This window comes from Entelurus aequoreus, linkage group LG11 (assembly GCF_033978785.1).
Source record: "Entelurus aequoreus isolate RoL-2023_Sb linkage group LG11, RoL_Eaeq_v1.1, whole genome shotgun sequence".
In the NCBI taxonomy this organism is placed as follows: Eukaryota; Metazoa; Chordata; class Actinopteri; order Syngnathiformes; family Syngnathidae; genus Entelurus; species Entelurus aequoreus.
In genome coordinates this window covers 68,919,453-68,941,188 of record NC_084741.1, presented here as the reverse complement: position 1 = coordinate 68,941,188, position 21,736 = coordinate 68,919,453, and the positions used below count along the sequence as shown (strand labels likewise).

The window sequence follows — 21,736 nt, the reverse complement described above, 5'->3', positions numbered from 1 at the left end:
ATCTCTCTCGCTCCATTGTAAACAACGGGGAATTGTGAGGAATACTAGCTCCTGTGACGTCACGCTACTTCCGGTACAGGCAAGGCTTTTTTTTTATCAGCGAGCAAAAGTTGCAAACTTTATCGTCGATTTTCTCTACTAAATCCTTTCAGCAAAAATATGGCAATATCGCGAAATGATCAAGTATGACACATAGAATGGATCTGCTATTCCCGTTTAAATAAAAAAAAATCATTTCAGTAGGCCTTTAAGTATAACCCATTTACCATTCATATATGTTAATACTAATAACTAATAAGCACATATTTGTTTTTAAATATATGTTTACATTTTGTTTAGCCCTTTTAAAGAAAATAAATGCATCATCAACAGTTATTCAAATTATATGACATCATATTGGCCGCGCCCCTAGCCATGCCCCCACAAGTATACTGCCAATCTGGGGGAAAACCTGCATACGAGGACACACTATGTTTGCCTGTACAAATACAGTATTTACCTGCGTTTGGAGCACCGGAACAATAACAGGGGTGATTCCAGACGCGTCTGTCTGGTCTTCCTCTGCCGTGCATGTCAACTGGTGCTTGAGCACTTCCTCCAAAGTGTTGAACTCCTTGTAGCAGGGGAAGCACATGTACACCGACGATGTCTCCATGGCTCCTATGGAATTAGAAATATTCAATCAAACACATGTACACTTATTTAAGCAATGCAGCAATAAAAAAAAACAATCTGGTGGAAGCAGCAACAAAACAAAGATGGCAAGTAATGATGCGTCTTAACGTGGTTCTGAATTTCCGCTGGATGCGAGACGGCTGCGGAACAGCGGCGCCGTGGCGGCAGACTCTTTCCGTTTCCATTCTCGTCAATGTGTCAGTTCCCACCATCAACGTAACTCTCGGTGCCGTACCGCATCCCTGCGCTACCTTCTATATTTGCAAGGCTAATCAATTTAGCTAAAATCTGCTTGTGTGGGACATGAATGTATGCACAAACACAAAATAAATTATCTGGTTTATTTTCAGAACAAAAGACTTTGTGTTCAAAGCGGATCTTATTTCACACTTTTTCAACGATTCCCTTAACGATTTCTGCAGGCGTCACTGCGCCCAGGCAGCAAAAACCCTCCAAAGTTTGGCTGCATTTTATGAAAAAAGATTTCAACAGCGCTAATTGCAACTATTGCAAGGTTGCTATTTCGACAAAACGGAGAAAATAGGAGCAATATGCTGAACATTTTTAACCCACAGCATGCTATAACTGTGAATAAATGTCGTGTTTTTGATCCGCTTCAATTTCATCCTCTAATTGTTAAAGCTGCCATTACCTGTTAAATTGAAAGTGATGCCTTCTCATTGAGATGAGCATGACAAGAGACAGATTCTGACTATGGATGTCACCAAGCAGTGACTAGTCTAGTGACTATGACAAAGTCCTTCGCCGTGCTCATCTTTTCTTTTCAACCCTCGTCCGTTCCCTGTTCGGAGGTACGGAAACGACAGGTAGGAACTTAAGTGCAGGACTGCATAGAGAAAATAAATACAAAAATATAACAAATGTGCTTCTTTAAAATTATAATTTGGCCCAATGATATTTAAATAATAATTACTGCATAACATACATGTATTTCCATATTTAATTAAAAATAACTGACCAAATTAAATGTTACACAAACCATGTAACTTTCTGGAACTAAACCTGCAAAAAATTGTTCTTTCTCTATGTTTATATTTTCATACTTTGAACATTTTTTTAAGCATTTTTTAAGTATTCCTTATTTTGACACCTTAATTTAATTAGGTTTAGGGATGTCCGATAATGGCTTTTTGCCGATATCCGATATTCCGATATTGTCCAACTCTTTAATTACAGATACCGATGACAACCGATACCGATATCAACCGATATATACAGTCGTGGAATTAACACCTTATTATGCCTAATTTGGACAACAATGTATGGTGAAGATAAGGTACTTTTTTAAAAAAATTATAAAATAAGATAACTAAATTAAAAACATTTTCTTGAATAAAAAAGAAAGTAAAACAATATAAAAACAGTTACATAGAAACTAGTAATTAATGAAAATGAGTAAAATTAACTGTTAAAGGTTAGTACTATTAGTGGACCAGCAGCACGCACAATCATGTGTGCTTACGGACTGTATCCCTTGCAGACTGTATTGATATATATTGATATATAATGTAGGAACCAGAATATTGATAACAGAAAGAAATGGGGGGAGGGAGGTTTTTTGGGTTGGTGCACTAATTGTAAGTGTATCTTGTGTTTTTTATGTTGATTTAATAAAAAAAAAAATAAAAAAAAAAAAAACGATACAGATAATAAAAAACCGATACCAATAATTTCCGATATTACATTTTAACACATTTATCGGCTAACCTAATTAGGTTATTATTATTTCCTTTCTGTCTCGATAGCTGAAGTGATTTTTTTCAGAGGAAGCGCAGGACTGTACTATTAGTTTTTTCACTAGTAGCACCGATGCTACTAAATAAAAGCAATTAGAGGCGCAGAACATTTTTTGTAGCACAGAAAATATTTAGTAGCAATATGAAATGTCTCGAATATCACAATTTCATTATCAGCACTGAATGTGCACATAAATAAATGATAAATGGGTTATACTTGTATAGCGCTTTTCTACCTTCAAGGTACTCAAAGCGCTTTGACAGTATTTCCACATTCTCACACACATTCACACACTGATGGCGGGCGCTAACCAGCAGCCATCAGGAGCAAGGGTGAAGTGTCTTGCCAAAGGACACAACGGACGTGACTAGGATGGTAGAAGGTGGGGATTGAACCCCAGTAACCAGCAACCCTCCGATTGCTGGCACGGCCACTCTACCAACTTCGCCACGCCGTCACTGTGGAAAAGTCATATATTTTTAAGAGTTCTTTCTTTATTCATAGTCATGTTTAAAGCAGCTAATATTTTCCCATGTGTACTCTTTATGCTTGTATCTTATGTCCGCATGTAAACTCTGTGCTTTGTCTTAAAGGTGTATTAGAACAATGAGGCTGTATTCCTTTCTGGGCAAGGTGGGGGCTGTTTTCGTATTCAATAAGTTGTCTCTTTCAGTTTGGCTTTCAGACCTCTTCTAGATGCTGGTATTAGCGCACTGTAAGACTGGTCTCCAAAAGCTTTAGTCAAACTTCATAATATTCTTATTCTGTCTTGATGGTCCTTCTTACTCTGCAATTCTTTCAGATGACATACAGTAGTATGTCATCTGAAAGAATTTGGGATTGACCAGTGACGTTAATTCCCTGAGAGGAAGACTGGTCAGACGCAACAGCACTCATACATATTAACACAATGACATCAAAAGGCCTCCTTCAACACTCAATGACACACAGAGAACATCCCTAAACTGTGCTAGCACTGTCGTTAACACAAGCGTAGGGCTGGGCGATATGAATCAAAACTCATATCCCGATAGTTTGGCCCATGAACTATTCCTAACCCATACACGGAAATATCCGTTGAAGTAACTAAATATCTCCACCATGCCTTGATTTTAAATGTTCAGGACTCATGGGCAAGTAAGAAAAGTAGGTTTTGTATAATAGTATCCAACTTTAGTGGTGTTTGGAGATAAGAAACAAGAAAAAGCCTTGAAAATAATACATGAAAAGTCAAATATCCAATCTTATTTTAAAAAAACTAAAACATTTACATATGCTCAATTCTTCAGCTAACAAAAACACAAAAGAACAACATGTGAAAGAGTGCCCTGGTTTTAGAGGTCATGTTTAAACGTCAGCAGCAACATGAAAATAATTTACTTTTTTTATGGCGTTTTATAGTTAAACATTATTGTAGGACATACACACAAATATGTTAGCCAGGAACACCAACCTGCCAACTGCTTCATGATGCTGTGTGAGAGGCTGTGCTCTGAAAATTACTTTTAGAATATTCCCAATAAAGCAAAACTGCACATTTCCAAGTGGCCTTTTATTGTGGGCAGCCAAAGCAATAATCATGCTGTTTAATCAGCAGCTTGGTATGCCACATCTGTGAGGTGGGATGGATTATCTTGGCGAAGAAGAAATGTTCACTAACACAGATTTGGGAACAGTATTTGAGAAGAATAAGTATTTTGTCTATATAGTAAAAGGTTTACATCTTTGTGAGTTCAACTCATGAAAAACGGGAGCAAAATTAAAAGTGTTGCGTTTATATTTTTGTTCAGTAACTAATAACTAATCCTCGTAGGTTGCTAGCGCGCAGTGCAGTTAAGTTTTAAGGTGGTGAAAAAAACCTTGTCTTTTACTGACCAGTTCCTCCAAACTAAGACTTTGTTTATTCTGAGTTTCAGACGTGTGTGAGCTACTGAGCATGGAGGAGGAGGACGGGGGGACACGGCTGTGCAGCGCGCACAGAGTGACACTTCCGTGTCAATCACTTGTCCATTTGGTTATGGTTTAAGTTTATTTCAAACATGCTGTACAGAAATGCGAAAATGTTACTCTTCCTTGATCAATTTTGGTTGGAGTTATTTTGGGAGCAAAATACGATGAAAGTGTTAAAATCTGTATTCGTACAAGTGCTAAATTTTTTCCCAAAACTAGCACAACCTAATTTACAGTACAGTAATCTATTTATTTATATCTGCACGTTATTGCTCTTTTATCCTGCACTACCATGAGCTAATGCAACAAAATGTTGTTCTTATCTGTACTGCAAAGCTCAAATTTGAATGACAATAAAAGGAAGTCTCTGTAAGTCTCTCTCTCTCTCTTAATTCGCAAATGTGACTAAAATGCTCGAACTGTACATTACATTTCAAATAAAAATGTTCACATTTAATATTTTTGTCCTTGTCCATATTTTCAATGTCATAAAAAATAATTATCAATATCGTCCATATTTTCAATGTCATAAAAAATAATTATCAATATCAACCAATATAAAAACGTATATCGTGATACAGTTTTAGCCATATCGCCCAGCCCAACATGGGTGTTGTGCACGTGACTCCGCAGCATCAACATCAGAGGACAACAATTTTTTGACAAAATAACAGAACAGAAAATGACTATGAATATAATATATTAGTGCACATGTCAGCAGACTAAATTAGGAGCCTTTGCTTGCTTACTTACTACTAAAAGACAAGTTGTCTTGTACGTTCACTATTTTATTTAAGGACAAACTTGCAATAAGAAACATATGTTTAATGTACCCTAAGATTGTTTGTTAAAATAAAGCCAATAATAAAAAAAATTTGTGGTTGCCTTTATTTCGAAAAGCATCAAAAAGCACAGAAAAGTATCAAAATAATTTTGGTACCGTGACCAAAATATTGGTATCGGGACAACGTTCGTGCATACACATGTCCATTCTTTGTTGTTGTGATTTTCCAGTCTGTGTTATCAAGGCAAGGCAAGGCAACTTTATTTGTATAGCGCTTTTCATACACAAGGCAGACTCAAAGTGCTTCACAGACAACAAAGTGAAATGAAATAAAATAAAAGCAAAATTAAAATGCAGACAATAAAAATAAAAACAGTGCAGACGTTAAAAGTTAAAAGATTAAAAGATTTAGCTGAAAGCTAAGGTGAACATAAAAGTCTTCAGTCTAGTTTTAAAAGTAGTCAGAGTTGGGGAAAGTCTGACATCTTCAGGAAGTTTATTCCAGCTATTTGTTGCATAGTGACTGAATGATGCTCTCCCTTGATTTGAGTTTACTCTTGGAACCGCTAACAGATTGGTCTCAGAAGATCTTAGTGATCTAGAGGGCTTATATAGTGGGAGCATATCAGTAATATACTGTGAGCAGGAGGATTTTGAAATCAATTCTCTGATGTACAGGGAGCCAATGTAAGGATTTAAGAATTGGTGTAATGTGCTCACATTTTTTGGTCTTTGTTAGAACTCTAGCAGCAGCGTTCTGAACAAGCTGTAGCTGTTTCAGATTTGTTGCGACATCTTTTTATTATGGTGTTGTGCATATTCAACAGTCATCTAGACCTTCAAGTGTTTACCATAGAGATCAGCAGTTGCATCAGTGTAACAACACCACAATGAACTTAACATGGGCCCTGCTTTAGCTTTAGGATGCTTCACATTCCACTTTTCAGGATTCCACAAATGCTTTAAGCCTTTACTCATGTTTCAATTTTTCAAAAGTTACAATCATCTTTACATGGCCAAGTAAAAATAATCTATTGGGCACAACGGTGCAGTGTGCACCATAGCCACCACTAACGACGTATAATCAAGAGACCAAGTGGTAAAAATTGTACTTAATTGCTCATATTCCGACAAGAGATTTCTTACCTCAAGTGAAAACCAGTCAAGCAAGATGGCTGTTGTACAGCGAGCAGTGCGCACACTGAGTACAAAAGGGGCCTATATCTTCCTGCAAAAAGCAGATATAAGCAAAAAATCTAAGGGCGATGTAATAGATCCCGATAATTTATAAAAGAAAAAGATTTGTAGAGTGATAAAGGATTATTTGTCGTGCAGTTCCAAACATATCAAAGTACTGTGAGCTTCATATGCCATTCTACATGACAAAACAAATGAAAACTTGGAAAAGCATGGAGGTCGACAACTTCTTTGTGTAGCTGGATCAAGGACATTGGTATCAATACTCTCCCGGATAAATATGCATTGTTGTTGCTCGGGTAAGGTTACATTTCGTAATTTAACTTTGTGTCTACAGTCATGTTTGGTGCCTACTCTTTCTGTTGCATGCACCGTTTACGAGTATGTGTGTTTTTCCCCGTCTTTATCAAAATGTAATTAAGATGTCAATGTTGTGTATGTGCTGAAAGCCTAATTTATGATCGTTGCCTTTGGTAAAAGCTTTACTCTTTTAGGTTTTGCTCACAATGAATGCTTTTATTTACTCACAGCAAAAATTTAAATAACAGTAAAAAAAAAACTCACTGTAGCAAAAATGTGTCTTAAGAAATACAAATAATATCAAAATAATACGTAAAGTACCAGGAGAGTACAAAAACAAGTTGACTTTATATGCTTAATTGTGTTTCATTGTATCCATTAAACCACAAAAAGTAGATGTGTTTCTGTCAGGGGGGTTCATCTGTGGAACAGCTTGGATGATTCCTTAAAATGTTCCAGTTCCATTCACACATTTAAAAAACACTTTAAGACCAATGTCTTGGAAAAATATATCACTCTTGAATCAACACAGTAGTTAATACTATGATCAATGTTAATTACAAACTAAATGTGGGATATAAATAATAATGGAAGTATAATTGTTTGTATTTAGTATATAATTGGTACAAAGGTTTAACTAACACGTGTACAAGGACATTTCACATGTCTTTACTGTGTATATAATTGAACAGTGTTTATGTTGTGTACAAGGTGTATTTATAATTGATTGATTGATTGAGACTTTTATTAGTAGGTTGCACAGTCAAGTACATATTCCGTACAATTGACCACTAAATGGTAACACCCGAATAAGTTTTTCAACTTGTTTAAGTCGGGGTCCAATTAAATTGATTCATAATACAGATATATACTATCATATATACTATCATCATAATACAGTCTTCACACAAGATAATCCCATTGAATTATTTACATTATTTACAATCAGGGGTGTGGAGGGGGGGGGGATATGGACATCAAGTAGTGGACATAGAGAGAGAGAGAGAGAGAGAGAGAGACAGAGAGAGAGAGAGAGAGAGAGAGAGATCAGAAGGCATAAGAAAAAGTATCTGCATTTGATTGTTTACATTTGATTATTAGCAATCCGGGGAGGGTGTTAGTTTAGGGTTGTAGCTGCCTGGAGGTGAACTTTTATTGCGGTTTTGAAGGAGGATAGAGATGCCCTTTCTTTTATACCTGTTGGGAGCGCATTCCACATTGATGTGGCAATATGTTGTGCAAAGGAAATTATATATTTTTAGGAAGCTCATCTTGTATTTGACATTGTTTATAGGGTTAGGCGCAATAAGTGTTCAACTTCAGCCTAAAACCTTTCGGTCTGCAACATTTTCAATTTATGATTAGGATTGGTTGGTATCAACACTTCAGTCATCAACAATTGCATCATCAGAGAAAGTTAGTTTAGGGTTGAAGTTGCTTGGAGGTGTTGTTTTAGTGCAGTTTTGAAGGAGGATAGAGATGCCCTTTCTTTTACACCTGTTGGGAGCGCATTCCACATTGATGTGGCATAGAAAGAGAATGAGTTCAGACCTTTGTTAGATCGGAATCTGGGTTTAACGTGGTTAGTGGAGCTCCCTCTGGTGTTGTGGTTATGGCGGTCATTTACGTTAAGGAAGTAGTTTGACATGTACTTCGGTATCAGGGAGGTGTAGCGGATTTTATAGACTAGGCTCAGTGCAAGTTGTTTTACTCTGTCCTCCACCCTGAGCCAGCCCACTTTGGAGAAGTGGGTAGGAGTGAGGTGTGATCTGGGGTGGAGGTCTAAAAGTAACCTGACTAGCTTGTTCTGGGATGTTTGGAGTCTAGATTTGAGGGTTTTGGAGGTGCTGGGGTACCAGGAGGTGCATGCGTAATCGAAAAAGGGTTGAACGAGAGTTCCCGCCAGAATCTTCATGGTGCTTTTGTTGACCAGAGAGGAGATTCTGTAGAGAAATCTCGTCCGTTGGTTGACCTTTTTGATTACCTTGGTTGCCATTTTATCACAGGAAAGATTGGCCTCTAGAATGTAACCTACGTAGGTGACCTCATCCTTCCTGGTGATAACAATGTCACCCACTTTTATAGTGAAGTCATTGACTTTCTTACGGTTGATGTGGGACCCAAACAGGATGGATTCCGTTTTACCCAAGTGTATGGATAGCTTGTTGTCAGCTAACTAACTAACATCTAATTGTATTTACAATCCGCAATTTAAGTGAAAATACCGTTTAAACATCACAAAATGCCACAAATTTAGTCAGCCATTTGGAATATTCCGCTTCGAACGTCTTTGGTCATTTCTGTTGATTGACGTCACTGAAGTATCACTTCTGCACTCTGACCATAGTATCAGATCAGTCATACTGGAAATACACAAACATTAGAGAGAGATGTGCTGTCTATTATTCACTATCTTTATATAAGACATGAACACATATGTTTTTCTATTTCTTATGCATTCTAAGTCGTAAATAAATACGTAAAAGGTCCGCTAACAATGGAGTCAATAGGGGCTCTCAATTCCGCCCGCAAAACCCACTAAATAACCATCCAAAACCCGCCAACAATACTCTATAAACATATTGTGACCTGAATAACTACCAAGTATTAGTAATGTTGTTATTATAAGCGCTCAAGCAGACAAAGTGTTTTGGCGCCAGATTGATAGCACACAGCTCAGTAGCCCTCTGCTGGTTTACTGTGAGCCGGGAGCGATGTCCTGCTGCTCATGCACCATCGCGTCTCGCTCGTCAAAGTTATTCTAGATTTTAAATAATGCCTGTCATCTGGATATCAGGAGAATTTAGCCCTAAATCTAGCAGTTGTTCATCTGTGACATTCAATTTATACCAGGAGACGAAGACAAACACACACAAGCGAAGACAGTGTCTGCAGGGAGACTTTTCCTTGTTAAATATTCGTGTGCATCATGATTAATTATTCATATAAACGGGAAGATATGGACATCCTATTAATCGTCATCACATTGTAAGCAGATATAGTACAGTAAGCTATCGATTTATTATGTTTGTATTTCTTGTTTAGCACTTAACAATACTGCTACATGATGCTTAGTGTTTCACTAAAGCTGGATTTGTTTAGCACAAAGCTTCTAAAATTTGTAGCTCATCCTCCTTATATTCAGGATCAACAATATACGTTTCTGGATCATCATTTTTCCCAAAGTAATCATTGTTGGCTCTCACAAAGTCTGCGTGATTTACATTGTTGGTGATGAAGGAATCTGTGGTTCCTACCTCTACGTCACACGATGACACGACTGGCTCCCTCATTACCTCTCAAAATGGCTCAGGAATCTCTGTGAGATTGACACTATTTTGATCATATCTATTTACTTGAAAACGTAAGTCTTTCAGTGCCATACATCAGACATATATGATAATAGCTTCAATTTAGAGGCAACTTGTTTTTCCACGCTACTGGTACTTTAAATGGGAAACAAATGCTAAATACAGTACATAAACAACCCTTTAACAAAATGGTCACTGCAACTTCTTGCGTTCTTTGGCTCTGCTCCCTTGTACTGGAGTGCGTAGTACTTTTGTCATCTTTTTTCATAAAATCTTGCACTCTTCCGCCACTCTTAAAAACCTCTCGAGGAACTCTGAAGAAACGTTAATCCTTTTCGCGACTTAAGCGCTTTGTACATGAAAACAACGCAAGCATACGGCATTTTTCTTCGAGAAAGGCTAAATGGCGCCTAGTACCCATTGAGAATAAACCCTGGCTTGACCAACAGGCATATTCACCGAGCCGACGTGACGTCATTTTTAATCTAAGCAATAGCTGAAATATATTGTTAAATGTGCAAACCGGCTTTGAAACATGCACATTTGACAAATTGGGGAGTAATTGTCCATTGCTGTGAATGGTAGTTTGTCTATTAATGATTCATAAAGGGTGACTACCTCCCCCCACATAAAGGCTCAAGCTCACAAAATGCATGAATATCTATTACTTGACCATCTTTACGTTGTCGTCGTGCCAAAAAAGTAACAAAAAACAGTCATCAAATTGATATGATAAACGAGGGGCTCATACAGACCGAGTTTGATCCAGTCATTATTAGACAGTTTGCATGTTTGGTTTTAAATATATGTTTGGCAATGGCGTGGCGCGGTTGGGAGAGTGGCCGTCCCGGCAACCTGAGGGTTCCTGGTTCAATCCCCACCTTCTACCAACCTCGTCACGTCCGCTGTGTCCTTGAGCAAGACACTTCACCCTTGCTCCTGATGAGTCGTGGTTAGGGCCTTGCATGGCAGCACACGCCATCAGTTTGTGAATGGGTGAATGTGGAAATAGTGTCAAAGCGCTTTGAGTACCTTGAAGGTAGAAAAGCGCTATGCAAGTATTTACCATTTTACCATATACACTACCGTTCAAAAGTTTGGGGTCATATTGAAATGTCCTTATTTTTGAAGGAAAAGCACTGTACTTTTCAATGAAGATAACTTTAAACTAGTCTTAACTTTAAAGAAATACACTCTATACATTGCTAATGTGGTAAATGACTATTCTAGCTGCAAATGTCTGGTTTTTGGTGCAATATCTACATAGGTGTATAGAGGCCCATTTCCAGCAACTATCACTCTCAGTGTTCTAATGGTACAATGTGTTTGCTCATTGGCTCAGAAGGCTAATTGATGATTAGAAAACCCTTGTGCAATCATGTTCACACATCTGAAAACAGTTTAGCTCGTTACAGAAGCTACAAAACTGACCTTCCTTTGAGCAGATTGAGTTTCTGGAGCATCACATTTGTGGGGTCAATTAAACGCTCAAAATGGCCAAAAAAAGAGAACTTTCATCTGAAACTCGACAGTCTATTCTTGTTCTTAAAAATGAAGGCTATTCCACAAAATTGTTTGGGTGACCCCAAACTTTTGAACGGTAGTGTAACTTCCATATTTAGTATGACAGTTATACTGTCATATTGAAGACGAAACTTAAAATGGAAAGCTGGTCAAAAATAAAAGGTTGATAATGATTTAAAAAAAGGTTAAACTTTGATGAGTTCTCTTCGTGACGTCTGCACGGCGTTGCAAAAATGCATGAATATCTATTACTTGACCATCTTTATGTTGTCGTGCCGAAAAGTCAACAAAACACAGTCGTCAAAATTATATGATAAACGAGGGGCTCATATAGACTGAGTTCGATCCAGTCATTATTAGACATTTTGCATGTTTGGTTTTAAATATATGTTTGAAGACATTTTTATTGCTTTTTTCGCATTATCATAAGAGTTTAAGAACATTACTGTCATATTGAGTAAAAAACTAAATGTTGTATTTGCAAACCTTACAAAATCTTATGTTTATTTTAAAACTTACAAAGAGACATTATTTCAGGCATTATTAGCCATTTTGCATGTATAGTTTAGGACTTATGTTTAAATAAGTGTCATATTGAGTGTGACAGTAACACTGTCATATGGAGTAAAAACATTTTTTTGTATTTGCAAACCTTACAAAAACACCTGATTCCCGTAAAACTTACATACATTATTTCAGGTATTTTTTTTTTACATATTTCATGTTTGGTTTTGGAGTTATGTTTATATGGGGCAATGGCGTGGTGCGGTTGGGAGAGTGGCCGTGCCAGCAACCTGAGAGTTCCTGGTTCGATCTTTACCTTCTACCAACCTCGTCACGTCCGTTGTGTCCTTGAGCAAGACACTTCATCCTTGCTTCTGATGAGTCGTGGTTAGGGCCTTGCATGGCAACTCCCGCCATCAGTGTGTGAATGTTTGTGAATGGGTGAATGTGGAAATAGTAGGGGTGTAACGGTACGTGTATTTGTATTGAACCGTTTCGGTACGGGGGTTTCAGTTCGGTGGTGTACCGAACGAGTTTCCACACAAACATATTAAGTAGCCGTCTCTGCTTCCTTCTGCCTCTGTTTCTGTCAGTACTCTACACAGCACCCAGCATTGTCCCACCCACACAACCGTCTGATTGGTTACAAACAGAGCGGTAACAGCCAATCAGCAGTGCGTATTCAGAGCGGTAACAGCCAATCAGCAGTGCGTATTCAGAGCGGTAACAGCCAATCAGCAGTGCTTAGCGTTTAGCAGGTAAGCATCAGGCTGCGGGCTCTCCCCAAATTATAAAAAAACACCTCCCAGTCAACTACTAGTAACATCACTATGAGCCCGTTGACCTTCTAGAAATATAAAAGGCAGCTCAGCTCGCTCACAGTCTTGGCTTGAGGTGAAGGTTAATTCGCTTTTAGCGTAACGTTAGCTCATTTTGCGGTGTGTGTGTGCGTGTGTTACGGACAGCAAAGCCCTGTCTGTCATTTCACTTTACCTTTTTCTGTGTTGAAGCAGCAAAAAAGGACATTACGTTAAATGAAGAGTTTCTGTCTCTGATAGTTGATATAAAAATGTAAGTGCATCATTAAGCCTACATGAACTCTGTGGTGTTCAGGGATGAATAGTCTCTCCTATTGCTATTGTACCATGTTTTCAGCTATAGTTACATTAATCATTAGTAATGCAGCAGCCTAGTTTGGAATGGCAGGGTCCCTGCTATCACATGTTGATAAAAATAGAACATTTACATAATAAAAATCAACTACAGACTTCCCAAAGGCTGTAATAAATTAAGCATGATGAGTTGACTTGAAACTGTTTAATGTTGCACTTTTTATATGTAGAAGAAACGTTTGTCATTGTATTGTTTGTCAGTCTACCCCAGGGCAGCTGTGCCTACGAAAGTAGCTTACCACCACCAGGTGTGAATGAATGATGGGTTTTTAACATGTAAAGCGACTTTGGGTACTTAGAAAAGCGCTATATAAATCCCAGTTATTATTATTATTATTATTATTTAATCTGAGCAACAACTTGAGGCAGTTTAATGTTGATTAACGTGGGTAGAATTATTATAGTGTTCCCAATGTTAAAAGGATCATCATAAAGTCATTGTTTACAAATTTGGTAAATAAATAACCAAAAAATGTATATTTTGTTGTTTTCTTACTGTACCGAAAATGAACCGAACCGTGACTTCTAAACCGAGATACGTACCGAACCGAAATTGTTGTGTACCGTTACACCCCGAGGAAATAGTGTCAAAGCGCTTTGAGTCCCTTGAAGGTAGAAAAGCGCTACACAAGTACTTGAAATTAAAATTGTAAATGGGTTATACTGTATAACCCATTTACAATTTTACCATATAACTTCTATATTTAGTATGACAGTTGTACTGTCATATTGAAGACGACACTTAAAATGGAAAGCTGGTCAAAAATAAAAGGTCGATAACGATAAAAAAAAAAGGTTCTACTTTGATGTGTTCTTTTCGTGACGTCTGCGCGGCGTTGCGAAAAAGCATGAATATCTATTACTTGACTATCTTTACGTTGTCGTCGTGCCGAAAAGTCAACAATATATATATATATATATATATATATATATATATATATATAAAATTATGATATGATAAACGAGGGGCTCATACAGACTGAGTTCGATCCAGCTAGCTGCTAGTTAGCTGGTATTGGCTAGTTAGCTGTTGTGAAGGCTTTAGCGGGCTGTATGTATCAGCAAATGCACTGTGGCTAACAGCATGGCGGCGGGCTAGTGGGTTAGCCCAAATAGCTACTAAACGTCCGCTTGTTCACCAATAATCTAGCGTTGGGGCATTCCGACCGGCTTGCAAATGGAAGCCTTTAACCACCTGGGCCACTGTCGCCTCCCTGCCTGCATTGTTGCATCGCGGAGGAGGAGAAGAAGAACATACTTAAAGGAGGAGAAGAAGAAGAACATACTTAAGACGGAGGGCGGGATCCCCTTCTTCGGTGGTATAATGGCGGCGATAGTTTTTGTAAGTGACGATTTGCTGTCTCCCCCACAGTCCAAATTCCCAATTCGCACACTCTGTCAACCACACAGCCATTAAAAAAGTGACGTTTCCCACCGACTTGGAAATAATACATGTTGAGAAACGCTCACCTCTGTTTTGACGTTCCGCTTTGACGTGGAGAAAATGGTATAACAAGTTGACTTGTGGGCCGGGGGCTAGAAGCGCGGCTCTGATTGGCTGACGGGGCAGCGGCGTCCGCCAATGGCGTGCGTCGACACTGAAGTTTGTAGTTCAAAAGGGCGGAAGTGCTGTCAGTGGCGTTAGCGGCGTTATCTTCATTTAAATAATAACTACAATATTACGTCACTCACCGCTGGACGTGCTTTTACGACCTTTTTGGAAATGGATGCAGAATTTACAACTGGTTGCTTGTCAACTGCTCGCTAGTGTTACCATATCATTTTTTTTTTTTCATTTATTTATTTTAGGCAATGACATAAAAAAGTACAAAGTTGACAACACATAATAATATAAATTAATATAGTGCAAAAGGTAATGTTTAGTATGTAATGCATGGTTGTCCAGTTTTGCCTGAAAGGGAGTGAGAAGAAGATCATTTATTTAATCCCACCCCCAGTTCTCCATTCAGTGATTATTCACATGAGTTTCACTCTTACTTTGTTCAAGGATTATAATACAGATGTTGTATCATAGTGGCATTACCACAGGTAACAATAATTATTACACTGTAACAATAATTTGTATCAACAATGTAGGAATAATGAATATACCAACAATGGTAATAGACAACATAGCAATAATGGTAAGGAAACATTGAGCACATGTTAACACTTTGAGACAGAGTACAGCAGCAGGTCAAATTAAAGACCCTCATCTCTATATTTGAACCAGACCCCATGTTTGTATAATAGTTTAAATCGATTAATAGTTTGGCATCTGAGTTATAGTGCAGAAATATGGGGAAACAACTACAAATGTGCGCTTCATTCACTAATGGTGTTACAAAAAAGATCAATTAGAATAATATGTAATGTTGGATATGGAGAACATACAAACCATTTATTTATTAAATCACAATGATTTAAATTCAACAATTTGGTGCATTTGCAAACAGCTCAAATGTTTATACTCTCACTCTGTATGTATTTATATACTCTGATGATTAACTTGTGTGATGACTGTATTATGCTGATAGTATATATTTGTACCATGAATTGATTAACGTGGACCCCGACTTAAACAAGTTGAAAAACTTACTCGGGTGTTACCATTTAGTGGTCAATTGTACGGAATAGGTACTGAACTGTGCAATCTACTAATAAAAGTTTCAATCAATCAATCAAACATCATTGATTGACATTGATTGATTGAAACTTTTAAGTCGGGGTCCACGTTAATCAATTCATGGTAATTCATGTACAAAGCAAACTATAACCTGTTACCCAAGAATGTACAAGTCTTAACAAAAGAGGAAAAATATAACCTTAGAGGAAAATCTCATTTAAAACATGTGTATGCTCGTACGACACTTAAAACCTTTAGTATATCAGTATGAGGAATTCAATTACAAAATGGATTAACCAAAGAAATCAAACAAAGCACCAAAATGATTCAGTTTAAGAGACTGTTCAAACTACAAGTGTTCACAAAGTACACACAACAAGAATTATGATGAACATCTTGAACCCTTTTTTTTTCTTAAGACAAAGATTATTAATGTATTTAATATTTGTATGCTTACTATGGTATTTTATTTATTTGTTCACTGTTCTGTTACAGAGAACAAGGAAATTGGATAAAATTGCTATGGTATGAAAAGGGGTAGGATTAAATAAGCTCTGCTTCTTCCTACTCCTTTTCGGACGTGCTGTAATGAAACAACTGGAATTGTGTGATGCATGACATTGTATCGTATGCATGTTCCAAAATAAACTGAAACTGAACTGAACTTTAAAAGACAAGTTTAAAGATCAGGGGCCGTACTTATCAAGCTTCTTAGAATTACTCCTAAGAAGTCTGCTAAGAGTTGACTTAAGAGTAAATAAATTCTTCGCTGGAAGCTGCACTTAAAAGTTAGTTATCAAGCGTCTTACTCACACTTTCAGCGAAGTGTAGGACTGAATCTTAAGTGTCACACTCAGAGCTGAATTACGACATTACTATGTGCCGTAAATGGAATTTTAGGTGACGTCATTTCTGTGTCCATAGAAATGACCAATCACGAAAGGGGAATCCGTTGTCTAAGAATAAAGAAATATCTTGGAAATATTTAAGTGGACAATGGGAGTGTATATTTTGACAATAAACTACAAAATAATACAAAACAAACTAGTCCCCGCCGGCACTCACGCTACCGCTCCCTCTCTTCTATCGCCCACACACTCACTGACGTCACTCACCTCACGGCCACACACATACGCTACTGTCATAACATTTTCTTTCCAATTCATTAATTAGGCAACTAATTTGAAACTGGTGTGGGTGGCTCTATATATACTAGCCCACTGCAGACACATGCAGAAATCAACATGGAATCGAAAAGTATTAAATCTGTGACAAAAATAATACCCGCTCTGTCTAAACGATACCGTTTGATCAGGTGCTCGTCATCAAACAAATCCAGGACATCGTTCCGCTCCCTGAATGTTCGCGCACGTCTCTCTCGCCTCAGTGCCATCCCCTGCTGGCAACTCCTAACCACTTAAGACACCTCTGAAGGTCTCTTAAATATCGTGGAGAGTAGGAGTGATTCTTAGACTTAAGAACGTTGATAAAAAGCTTTTATTCTTAAGTTTGAGAGTAGGACTAAATTTCGCAAATTCTCAGGACTTAAGTGTAAAATGGCACTCTAAGAAGCTTGATAAGTACGGCCCCAGGAGTGTGCTAACATGTGTTACATTGAGACAGTTGTGACAATGTTGCACAGATGATCATCTAAACCTGCTTGAGAATGAAGTGCGATATATGTCGATTATGCATATGCCGTCATATTTTTAAAACGTATTCAATAAAGCACATTGAACACCATGAACCTTATGGACAAATGAGACAGATATCATATATCACATATTCAGAAAATTATGTGAATCACTTTATTAATACCTATCGATTCATGTGAACTTTATCATGTATCGTGCATCCGGAAAATATTCACAGCGCTTCACTTTTTCCATATTTTGTTATGTTATAACCCAGGGGTCACCAACCTTTTTGAAACCAAGAGCTACTTTTTGGGTACTGATTAATGCGAAGGGCTACCAGTTTGATACACACTTAAATAAATTGCCAGAAATAGCCAATTTGCTCAATTTACCTTTAACCTATGTTATTATTAATAATTAATGATATTTATCTTTGTGGAAACACTGATCATCTTAATGATTTCTCACAATAAATATATATAGAAACAGATAAATATCAATATGCAACACTTTATTTTTATATTTTCTCTAAGTGCACATTTTTCAAATTGAACATTTTCAAATGATCACTTCTAAGACAGTCTTGTGAAATCATAATATCCCATTTTAACTAGCTAGCCACTAACATTTTTGAACAAATCATGAATTACTTTGCACCATGTTTGTACAAATAATGTAAAATACAAAAGTCAACTCTCACATTTTTAAATAAATCATGTCACACTTTGAACTGGACACCAAATCTGTTATCTGTTTCTTTGTCAGTTAGTGAAGACCTAGTCTTTAGAATATTTTCTTGGATTTTCAAATTCTATTTGAGTTTTGTCTCTCTCGAGACCAGCTTGCTAGTAAATAAAAACAATTAAAAAAATAGAGGCAGCTCACTGGTAAGTGCTGCTATTTGAGCTATTTTCAGAACAGGCCAGCGGGCTACTCATCTGGTCCTTACGGCCTACCTGATGCCCGCGGGCACCGCGTTGGTGACCCCTGCTATAACCTGCTTCAAAGTCAAGGCCCGCGGGCCAGATCCGGCCCACGAATAAATGATCTATGGACCCTGGGATGATATTTGATTAGTATTAGAACCGGCCCGCAGGCCACAGCCGCCTGCTGCTGTTTTGCACGCACCAATACTCCGTCAGTGTTGGCGCTAGGAATTATAAATGGGGTCCCAGGGGCCCCATCATGTCAAAAAAATTAGTTGAGTTGAGTTGAGTTGAGTTTGAGTTTATTTGGAACATGCATGCATACAACATGATACATCACAATTTCCAGTTTCTCTTTTCAACATGTTCGAAAAGGAGTAGGAAGAAGCAGAGCTTACTTAATCCTACCCCTTTTCTTTTACATAACAGTTGCTAAAACTTTTGTTCACTTCCTGTTCTCAATTTATTCACAATATACTCCATAAGTAATCAAAATCAAAATAAATAAATAATACTCGGTGAAGTAAGTAACTTTTCACATGGTGAGATGAGTAAGATTATCTTGAAAATGAACGGATGGATGGGTGAAATAAATTCAGGATGAATGAAAGAAATGGGGTCCCACAGTAAATTTTTGGGGTCCCACTTTTTTGCAAGCGTTTTGAAAACAAATGATAAATGTATGCATTATCCTGTTATATCTCACATTCTATATTGTGTTTTGGAAAAAGGTTGTCATAAACATTACTTAATTCATAAAAAAAATAAAAATACAAAAGAAAAATATTTATGCATATGTAAATGTATTCAGTTATAAACCTTCATTCACTTTCTTCTTTCCTTCATGGATCTAAACTTCACCGCTGCCGGTATTTGTTTCTATATTTTTATTGTAATATTTTCAGAATGTGTTTGTTCTATTTTGGCCAAAGTAAGACAAAGAAAACAATCTGAAGTTGTCTTTAGTTTTTAGTTTTAATGCCATGATATTAATAGTCCGGCCCGCGTGTGCACGCATTTTCCTCAATGCGGCCCCTGAGCTAAAATGAGTTTGACACCCCTGGGTTATATTAGCCTTATTCCAAAATAGAATCCATTCATTTTTGTCTCTAAAATTCTACACACAGTACCCCATTATGACAATGTGAAAACGTTTTTTTAGAGCTTTTTGCAAATGTATCAAAAATACAAAACCAAGAAGTGACATTATTATTCACAGCCTTATCCTCATACTTTGTTACTGCATATTCGGCAGAAATTAAAGTATTTTTGAATCAGTTGAAACAGAATGCACCTGAACTTACTTTTGAGTTTCATGGCAAAGGCTGTGAATACTTTTGCACATAAATGTGATTTCTTAGTTGTTTTATTTTTAATTTGCAAAAATCTCAAAGAAAACTTGACATTGTCATAACAGGGTATTATATGTGTAGAAAAATGAACTTATTTCATTTTGGAATAATGCTGTAACATAACAAAAAATGGAAAAAGTCAAGTGTTGTGAATACTTTCCAGGTGCACCGAATTTATTAGTGTTGCAGATGGAGTACAGGAAGTAAACACGTGCTAGCAAATGCTATGAAAAGGAAAAGGTGTTGGATTAAATAAGGTCTGTGTACCTTCCATTCATTCTATTTCCAATTCTGAAACACAAATCAAAAAACAAAGTTAGGGCCGTTTTTCTATTTTTACTATACATGGCAGATTTGAAAAAAACAAAAACCGGTTGATTTTAATTAAAATATTGCCATAAAATTGATTTTTGTGCCGTTTTCCTTTTATGGATTTTTATTTTTCTAGATAAACACAAAAATTTAATTCATGTTCATCCAAAATGCAAAAATGTTTGTTTATCTGTGTGATGACAAATTGAACCGGAAGCAGTATTTAAGCTTTTCTTTTGTGTTTAGCATGATTTTAGCATAACGCTAACACCTTTGTTCAGCAGGAGTTCTAGTGTCGTTTTAAAAGAGTGTCTTTAAATAGTTGTTCAACTTTTGTTTCAGAAATAAAAATAGAAAAAATGGCCGAAAATTAGTTTTTTGATTTGCATTGTTACCGTTATGCTAAAAACATGCTAAACGCGAAGGGAAAACTCAAATACTGCTTCCGGTTCAATTTGTCATCACACATGTAAACACAAATTTTTGCATTTTGGATTAACGTGAATTAGATTTTTGCGTTTATCTGGAAAAATTTAAATTTATAAAAGGAAAACATCACAAAATCCAATTTTATGACAATATTTAAATGAAAATCAACTCTTTTTTGTTTGTTTTCAAATCTGCCATGTACAATAAAAAATAGAAAAACGGCCCTAATTTAGTTTTTTTATTTGCGTTTCAGAATTGGAAATAGAATAAACGGAAGGTACAAGGACCAAATAAGGTCTTCTTCTTCCTACCCCTTTTTGCACATGTGGAAATGCGACACTGTCAGTATGTGATGTACCACATTTTAATTTTATGCATGTCTGAAATATACTAATATCATAACCTTTAAAACAAAATTGCAGCTCGATATTTACACTTCTGAAATTATTTATTTATTCATAGCAATGATCATATTTATTTCTCGGTCATGTATCCTATAGTTTTTTTTGGTTTGTTTTCATGAAAGGAAAAAGTAACATACAATAGTGACACATGATAATAGCCATAGCGATTGTTGTGTAGTTTTGCTAAATTATTGGCCACTTGGCGAGTCCATTACGCCATTTATTCTTTTCAGCATCATACAGTATGTAACCTATGGAAATTAGAATTACACTATAGTCCAACTAGAAAAAACATATAATTAGAATCATTTAAAATATTTATTTATATATTTTATTTTTTTTGTTTGTTTTTGTTGCCACAGCTGTTACATATACTGTAATATTGTACATGGTAATTGGGTTTTGTTATATATTCTATATATTATATAATAAATCAGTATATATTATATACTGTATGTATAGTATGTAAACATTACATATATGTTATATTTTATATTGCCACTATGGTACAATTTTAGTCTACTTTATACCTTTTGTTTTTATCCTCTTTTTGTGCATTATCCTTTCCATCATTTGTAACTGAGCTACTGGGTGGAACAATTTCCCCTGGGGATCATTAAAGTTTGTTTAAGTCTAAATAATTCAATTTGGAGAAAGAATGCACCTATCATACCAAATTATTGATAATAGTGGTAAAAACATAATTAATCTATTAGTAACAATTTTCTTAACCCAGTGCTTTTTTTGGTTAGCCTATTTTGATAGGGAAAAATACCACAGTATTAATACTGGAAAACCAAAAGCAACATGTTCCATGTAAATACTACTTATTTTAATTGTTTAAATGAAAACAATTCTAAATATTGCACTGAATA

At 36.5% G+C, this 21,736-nt stretch overlaps 1 protein-coding gene across 3 annotated transcripts in view; it reads right to left on the bottom strand.

Moving 5' to 3' along the window:
- Nucleotides 1-14,785, bottom strand: part of znf574 (zinc finger protein 574) — a 47,041-nt gene extending 32,256 nt beyond the window's left edge. The window contains exons 1-3 of one of the 3 annotated variants that reach the window (XM_062063898.1): nucleotides 14,646-14,785; nucleotides 14,462-14,570; nucleotides 500-660 (exon numbers count right to left, since the gene is read on the bottom strand). In XM_062063898.1, coding sequence (XP_061919882.1) covers nucleotides 500-655 — 156 coding nt within the window. In that variant the 5' untranslated portion in view covers nucleotides 656-660; nucleotides 14,462-14,570; nucleotides 14,646-14,785. The other 2 variants (XM_062063899.1, XM_062063896.1) reach the window with 2 other exon arrangements.
- Between the last annotated feature and the right edge of the window lie 6,951 nt (nucleotides 14,786-21,736).